Source organism: Staurois parvus, unplaced genomic scaffold (assembly GCF_062004578.1).
Source record: "Staurois parvus isolate SC_StPar_1 unplaced genomic scaffold, SC_StPar_1.0 ptg000346l, whole genome shotgun sequence".
NCBI lineage: Eukaryota > Metazoa > Chordata > Amphibia > Anura > Ranidae > Staurois > Staurois parvus.
The window spans coordinates 4936254-4944928 of record NW_028318142.1 but is presented as its reverse complement, the minus strand read 5'-3'; the positions used below and the strand labels follow the sequence as shown (position 1 = coordinate 4944928).

The 8675-nt window shown below is 39.9% G+C and overlaps 1 protein-coding gene across 1 annotated transcript in view; it reads left to right on the top strand.

Moving 5' to 3' along the window:
* Nucleotides 1–2466: 2466 nt before the first annotated feature.
* PRKCZ (protein kinase C zeta) overlaps nucleotides 2467–8675 on the top strand; it is a 358451-nt gene continuing 352242 nt past the window's right edge. The window contains exon 1 of the mRNA XM_089684356.1: nucleotides 2467–2639. Within this exon, the coding sequence (XP_089540482.1) occupies nucleotides 2569–2639 (71 nt within the window). The 5' untranslated portion in view covers nucleotides 2467–2568. The remainder of the gene's footprint in view (nucleotides 2640–8675) is intronic.

Genomic DNA, 8675 nt, shown 5'->3' with positions numbered 1-8675 from the left:
ATTTGTTTTGGTTTCTTTCTTTGTGTGGATTACACAGGTTGTTACTGACATGTGGTGAAAATTTCATGTCAATAGCACCTTTTAGAAATATATTTACCTAGAAAAATGGTGATGTATTCAATACTTATTTTACTTTATCTGTCTAGCTGTCTATCATCTGTCTAGCTGTCTCAGGATTCTCATTTAGAGTGAATGAGACAGTCTGGGCAGAGAAAGCTGTGTATTTGTCTTTCTCTGAATTCTGTAGTTCTGAATTCCAGTGTGTGGATTTCTATAAGTGGTGAACTTTTGCTTTCTTTTAGCTAATGGGGGTACTAAGCCCTTAAAAATACTTTGTCTGCCATGGACTCACTAAAATAAAGCATCTACCACTAGAGCTAACTACCCCATGTCACAATATGTATAAGGGCATCTCACCTGTGATTTTTTTTTTTTTTTTTTTTTTTTTTGTATCAGCTAAAATTTTACAGCTAATGTTTTTAGTCATTTAAAAAAAAAAAATCTGTGTAGCTTTAGTAATCTAACTTGCCTGTAATTAAGGATATCCTGCGTTTTGCAGGTAGCTGAAACTTGTAGAAATATTAATGCTTGTAAAGGATTTTTTTTCTTCTAAAATAACATTCTTCTTACCTGCTCTGTGCAGTGGTATTGTACAAAGAGGCCCCAGACCTCTTCTTCTGGGATTCCCTCTCTGGCACTCTTGGCACCTCCTCTTTTTGTATGCCTCCATACCAAGCTGCTAGCTATGTGGGCACACCTGCGAGCTTGACCCTGAGCCAGGCTGTGTGAGTCTGACACACACAGCACAACTGAGCTCCATCCCTTGGTCTGTGCTCACAGAATTTGGTTGAGAGGCTCCCGGTGCTGTCTCTGGGCAGGGATAGAGCCGCTGCAGACACACAGTGCTGGATCAAGATAGGACTTTGGTAAGTATACAGGTGGGTGAGGGGGTGGTACAAATACAAGGACATTTTTTTTTTTTTTTTTTATCTTTTAATGTAGAGAATGCATTATGATAAAAAAAATGTGTAGCCTTTAGAACCACTTTAACTGCAGGGATGTCTACTACTCTTCCTGGGTCTGAATTTAAGGGGGTGTGGGGCTCAATAGTTTTGGGTCTTCTTTGAAACTGCTGTGAAAAAGTTCCCTATTTGGACCCGCCCTCATTAAGAAACATTCTTACATTGCTTTCACTACATGTAGCTTAATCTGTGAGTGGGAGAGACTCCTGAGACTTTCCAGCTAAAGCAATGAAAGAATTTTTCTCAGTGGAGGAGGGGGCAGGTCCTAGTAAGGAACATTTTACTGCAGCTTCACAGTAGACACGAAACTATTAACCCCTACAGCACTGGAAGTTCAGACACGAAGAGGACGGGGCATCCCCGCAGCAAAGATGTCTACCTTTTTGGTATCCTTCATTGCTGGTAAGTTACCTTATTAAAGCAATGAAGATTTTTTTTTTTCCCCCTTAAATTTCAGCTTTAAGGGCTTGCTGGCTCTGGAGACCCCACTCTGATTTAGGTTTACAAAAAGATGAGAGCTGTTGCATATGTACAAGGCCCAAAGGCACAGTTCTCTGTAGCGGACCCCCTTGCAGTTTTTCTAGGAACAAGCAAGCATTTATATTTTGTAATATAGTGGCAAAAACAAATGTTATTGAAATGTGTTTATTAGAAATTTAAGTAGAACTCTAGGCAAAAGCTAAATCCACTGTTAAAATATATTTTTTTAACTGTACCTTTTTTGCAAAAAAAAATGTTTTAAACCATATAAATAGAAGTTGGCCATTATGACCACCTTCATCAGTGTATTATGGTTTGGCCCAAACCCTGTAATTGCTACTTTTGTTGGACAGCTTGGTCTACATGTAAATAATGGGAATACAAATATAAATAATGGAATGTGAAAGGGGGGAAAAACCATATACAGAATAGTATCATTGCAGACCATCTCATACAATTTTCAGAATAACATTTTATACCTTTGGGTGATACTGTACATTCAAGGTAAAATGCAGTCGGGCAGATTTGGCTGCTATTCTTGTTTGGAGGCATAAACACAAACTCGGCAAAGCCAATTGGCCATGTATATTGAAATGTTGGTCAAGGAATGCGTGAGGACAGTCTAACTGCTTCCTTGTCCAATACTTATGTGTCTTATATTTATGCCCACATTAAGTTTTTGTTGCTGGTAGAGGAGGTGAATCACCAAAATGATATTAATCCAGCTCTGTCCATGGTTGAAGGAATTATCTAATGTGTAGCACAAATGCAGCGCAATATACCTAAATATATGAATAGTTCACTGTTTGATCACTTGTGTAACACAATGGGCTGTGTCAACATTTAAGTACTCTAAAAATGCTTCTATTTAAAATACATTTCATAATCTCCCTGACCATGTCATTGTCGTAAAAGGTATTGGAATGCAAATAGTGATTCATTGTTTTGTTCTTTCTGTAGGAGTGACATTCTGGTTTGATTACTACTGAAGCCGCCTGGCTCACCTGTTCAGACTGTACATGTGTTTCTCCTGAGACTATCTTTGACATTGGATATTCTTAGTATCATGCCGAGCAAGATGGGGTCCAAAATGGATTTATCAAAAGACATCATCAAAATGAAGGCACACTACAACGGGTAAGTTTTTTATTTATTTATTTATTTATTTTTTATTTTACAGAACTCAGTGTGTTCTTTTTGAATGATGAATTCGTAGTTACTGGTTTTAAAGGACAACCACGGTGCATTTCAGTGGCTTCATATTTGTCACCAGGCATGGAAGGGAGGGCAAATCTTTCATTTGTCAGTGATAGATGTGAGGGTAAACCTTTGTGTTTTAGTGGCCACAGTAAATATTAGACCTTTTCTTCACTTTAGGGAGATCTCTCCTATCCTGTTGTCTCTTTGTAAAAAACAATACTAGGTAAATATATGTAATGTCAGTTTTTTTTTTTTTTTTTGTGTAAAGCTAAGAACTTCTGTCAGGTTTTTATTTTGACCCGGATAATGTATGTACTCTCCAGCGCCTCAGGAAATGCACAGCCAAAGGAAAGTCAAGGGAACCAGGACAGCGACAACCAAAGGAGATGCTTCAGAGGTGCAGCCCTCCTCAGACGGGGAGATCAGCCACTAGATAAAGAATAAACAGGTGGCGCACACACCTAGTGCATTATCCAAGGTTTCTTCAAAGGTATAAAGGATAAAAAACATACAGACAAAGCGTGTATCTATAAAGCATGTGCATTATGAAGATGGCCACAACGACAAGCAAGGTGTTCAAAATGTGGTCAAATGGCTTGCCAGCCAATAAACCTTGGATAATGCACTAGGTGTGTGCACCACCTGTTTATTTTTTATTTTGACCCCACTGGGTATATTTACGCCTCTTTGTCATGGGGATTTTCTTTATCTTTACAGAGATTTTCTTTTTCTTTCCTCTGTGTCTTTGGGACACTACTTTTCAAAGGGACCACAGATCGCAAAACTGATCTGTGGTGTCTCCCTCAAACTGCAAGGATTAAATGCTCCTTATGTTTAGGGGGTTGCAAAAGAGGCTGCATTAGTTAACGTCTCCATGCTCCAGCAGGCTACTTTGATCCACATGATCATTCCGCTGCAGCCTTCTCTCTTGGCTTCTCCAACAAAGTTATTAGTCCTGCACTGTATGTGATGATGGCAAGGCTCTGCTCACAGACCAGAGCTTTGTGGAGAAGAAAACCGTGCCAGAGCCAGTTGAGGCGGGAAGTGAGATAAGAAATGCACTTTTTGACTGCAACCCACTGAAGGAGTTACCAAGCATTTACCCCATGCAGTGATGAGGAAGGGTTGCCTCACTGAAAGTGTGTGTGTGTGTGAATATTATTATATATATATATATATATATATATATATATATATATATATATATATATATATATATAATATTTTTTTTTATTTTTATTTTTATTTTTTTTTTTTTGAAGACTAGGGAGCAGAGCTTTGATCTGGTGTTTGCTACATTTATCCATCAGTGGTATCCATACATAAATTGGAACTAAATTTTACCAATTTAACTGCTTGCCAAAAACAGTTACATTCATGTCTCGAATGATAATTGTTAGTTACAAGTGTGCTTATGGTAGCTCTCAACTGAGCTGTCAAGCCATCAAATGGCTGGTGATATAGCTGATTACATGTACTTAAAGCGGAACTTCACTCAATAACTGTAGTCCCACAGGTTTGCTCCCTCATCCCAGTTGTTTAATCGAATTTAAAGTGGTTTTTCAGCCTTTTTGAAAAAAAAATTTAAATGTCAGCATGCTTACCCGAACCGCCGCTTTGCGAGTCTTTGGGGTGCTGGCATGTTTCTTTGCGTCTGCACATCCGGCTGCCCACTGTGCCTGTGCAAGCCATGCTGAGCTTTGTGAATGGTCCTGCTAGCCTCTGGTACCTATGGAGTGTCCCAGGAGGCTGGGGGGAGGAGAACTTCTGGTGGATTGCCAGGGTGATCCAACCAAAAGTGGGAGCAGGTATCTGTCAAAACCAGGTCGTCTTCTGGGTGAAGTTCAACTTTAAGAGTATAGTAGGACACATATTAAATCTATTTTTATCTGTGCCTGTTTAGTTTACAAATTCTATATGTGTGTGTTTTATCTTCCTCTTCCCATCTTGTGACTCTCTCTATTGTTTCACATAACACAACTCCTATGCTCTTCATTTGTTAGGGACTTTAATTTATAGTTGTATACTAAAACTTGTAATTTTATAAGGAAGCAGAGGAAGCAGTTAGAATAGGCTCATGGGAGTTGCTATTTCTAACTTTTAAGGCTTTGGGGCTATCAACCTTATTCTTGTTTCCCCACTTGGTGAGTTACTTTCAAAAAGTATTCAGGTTTGTAACAATCAACCAGTGTGGCCCAATAAGCATCAGCATACACTCTCAGATCTCTCTGAAACTGAAACAAAGAGACTTGCATGTTTCAAGGTCACTGGCACTTTTCTCTCCCAAATTATTTAACATTTTACTGTGGTTCAGGTTTGATGAAAGGTTTATTCCTTTGGGAAAATGTAATCAATCTCTTGTTGATTACAGAAATGTCCCTATTTGAATTTAAGTGCATTCACAAAAGATCAAAGTTCAACTGCTTTAAGAAATCCGCTTAATTATGGACACCTGTAGGTTAGTTTTCCTCCATGATATTATGCAGTTCTCTTGTAGATGTTGACAACCCTCATCATACATGTATCCGTTTGTGTGAGTCTTGAAAATGAAGAGCTCTGTAAGCAGCTTCACCATAGAGATTCTTCTTTGTATTTGAGTATCTCACTAATAAAGAGGAAGGCTACCAGAACATCGGAACACCTTAGGAGTGGATAATCCAAGTCGAATCACACACAGCTTCATGCCTGTATAGACCACCTATTACCTGGGGTCTACATTTTTGGTAAGAGGCTGTGTTTGGTGGTGGTGGAGCACTAATCAATGGATAATGTTGTTTAATGGACACTTTTTAATAAAGGGAGAGATAATTTGACACATTAAGTTTGACACAAATGTTATATAAATAGAGGCAATATGTATTGCTTTGTTTGGTATAATACACTGTAGGTCTTAATTGTTGTTTCTAGTAAAATGCAAGTAGGGTCTTTTTCATGTTAAGATGAAAAGTGCCAGTCAGCTGTATTTAGAGGGGGGGGGGGGGTAGAAACGGTATATCACGAAAATACTTTTTTTGAATGTTTACACAACATCAGTTGGGAAGCACAGGCCTAGAAGATGGTAAACATTGCATGCATGGAAGCTACCTAGGTGCATATTATACATTGGACAGGTAGAATATCTCTATGCCTGTGAACGTATCATCAGGTATTTTATTTAGGATTAGGTACGTTGAAGGTTTCTGATCATTTGTATTATTATTTGCAAACACTCTGTGGACTCTGTTCTGTGCTGGGACCCAGTAAATGCAAACCTCTCTGGAGAGCCAAGATGCTGTGGGAAAAATTAATTTCTTGGATAGAGGAGTTTTGCATTCCATATCGTCTAGCAAACTCTTACCTCAACAACTTTCATTATTATCACTCCTCATCCCTGATATGACAACAAATTTCAGTCTTAAAAAATGTACAAACCCATCATAAGGGGAAATTATTATTAAAGTGGAGTTCCAGCCGTTTTTATGTTTATTAAAAGTCAGCAGCTACAAAAAACTGTAGCTGTTGACTTTTAATAAACACACTTACCTGTCCCAGGGTCCAGCGATGTTCTCACCCGCATGGTCCCTTCTCCCCTCCTCTTCGCCACAGCGCTGACATCTCAACTGTGGGCACCAAATGGTCTGGCAGTCTCCTGGGACCTGTAAAAGTTCCCAGGAGACTGTTTGAGGGAGGAGGGGGCCGAACTTCTGGTTCACTTTGCCGCGGAGACCTGAGTCAGAAGTGGGAGAGGGTACCTTTCAAAAACCTGTATCCACTCCCCCCCAAAAGTTGCCAAATATGGCAGTGGAGAAGGCAAACAAGCAGAGCTTCCACTTTTGAGTGGAACTCCACTTTTAATGGGTGCTGTCATAGTTGACTACCTTTTAAAAATTGCTTGGCTGAACTTTGGAAAACAACTAAATGCATATATAAGAGCAGTTTTAGCCGTCAAAGGGTTTACATTTCTGTCCATGCGTTCCGAAGATGTACCACTTTGGCACAAAGTGCAACCCTGTGTGCCAGGTAAGGTAACTCGATCTTTTTTTCTGTTACAGTTGCTGTTGAAAAAGTCAGCATAACAGCCAAGAAACTATTAACAAAAAAAAAAAAAATTAGCCGTGGCAAACATCATTTTCCTATATGACAGGTTTCCTTGAAAGTGTATGTCAAGACAAAAAAAAAAAAAACACATTTAATACGTCTTAGGTATACATGCACACTACTCCATCTTTTTTTATCCAGTTCGCTGTCACTGACTTGAAGGTTACGTTTGCAGAAGCTCCGGGGAATAAGGGTGTGGGGGGATGGGGTTTACATACACACTGGGCTGCTATAGCAACTTATGGATATGTTTAAACTTCACAAGCCAACTGTTGGCGGTTGGATAGAAGTGATTCAGTGGCTGTACAGTCACCTGATCACTTACACATATTCCTGGAACGAACACTTCTGACATGTTTCCTGGGCCACTGTGCCACTTGCAGACTTGGTCCAGTACTGGGACAGGCATGCTGGGTGTTACCAGCGCACGTCCATCTGCTAATCTCCCCTAGCTAGTTAAGAATCACTTTCCTCGACTGCTGTGGTTTGGGAAGAAGTGAATAGAGCACAATCTGTACTACGTTTGTTCAGCGGAGGGTGGGGAAAACTTTAGGAGTCTAACAAACCCCTGATACCTCCTTAAAGAGAACCTGTCAGCAAAATGCTAGTACATCAAGATCATGGCAGTAAAATTAAGTGGGATAAAATAAGTTAAAACATTTGTTTTGTAAAATTACACCCAAGCACTTAACTATCCCCCCCCCCCCCCCCCCAAAAAAAAAAAAGTACAATGTAAACACAGGCATTGGGAGTGCCTACATTAGACATATAATTATTTATCTTTAACTCTAAACTGATGACCTGCGCAGGCTTTTAAAGCATCACCTATGGAAAATTTTGTGCTTGCCGCTGTTCACAGGCATGTGCAATTTTAAGGTTTGACGTGTTTGGTATCTGTTTGCTCAGCGCAACCTCCTCTTTTATATTTTATAAACATTTGAGTAATTTATTGGATTTGTGAACACTAAAATTAACTTGAATGTACTTGGGGGGGGGGGGGGGGTGTCTTGCCCAATCTTCAGGCCTAAAATGTAGTTCACTACTACCTACCTTCCCTCATTTCTGATGGATTACAAAGGACTTCTCCTCTTTTCACCTTTCATCTCCATAACTCCTCCTTGAGCACAGGAAGTTCTCAGCTTCCATGACTTTGGGCAGAATAAACAGGTATTTTGTGTAGGTCCTGAACAGATCTAACAAAATCCTTTCATTGGTATATTTAGCAGACCAAAAGGGAGCAAATAAGAGACGTACATTGTTGTGGCTTACATACACTATCTAAAAACTATCCAGAAGAGATATTTCTGTTTTAGGTAGGTGCTGGTTTATCAGACCCCTTTCCAGGTTCCCTTTTTTTATTGTGGACTTTTGTGATGCGGACCCTCTTGGTGAGATCTATGCTGCAGACTTACCAGCTGTTTTAGCGTGCCATGGCTTTAATGATGTGGGAATTTTATTTTTTGCACATTGTGGAGATTGCTGCAGGAAATTAAGATGTGATGGTAGAAGACAAAACTAGGCACATTGCTGGAGCCTTGAGAGAGATATGAAATCAGGAGCTGATTGGGCATTCCAGTATCCACACATACATGCAAATGTAGACCTGTGATTATGGAAACCTAGAAACTGTCAATATACTTAAAGTGGAACTTCACTCAAAAAGTGAAGTCCGGCTGGTCTTTTTTGGGGGAGTGTCGGATTGAGTACCAATTTATCGGTACCTGCTTCCACTTCCACAGTCCTCGACTAGCGAGGATGACATCCCTTTCCCCGCCATATCCCCTCCCACAGCCACATCACATGTCCTAGGAGGCTGCAGGACCATTCACAAAGCAACACACGAGCTCACACATGCACAATGGGGATCTGGCTGTGGTTCCTTAGAAAGCCACAGCT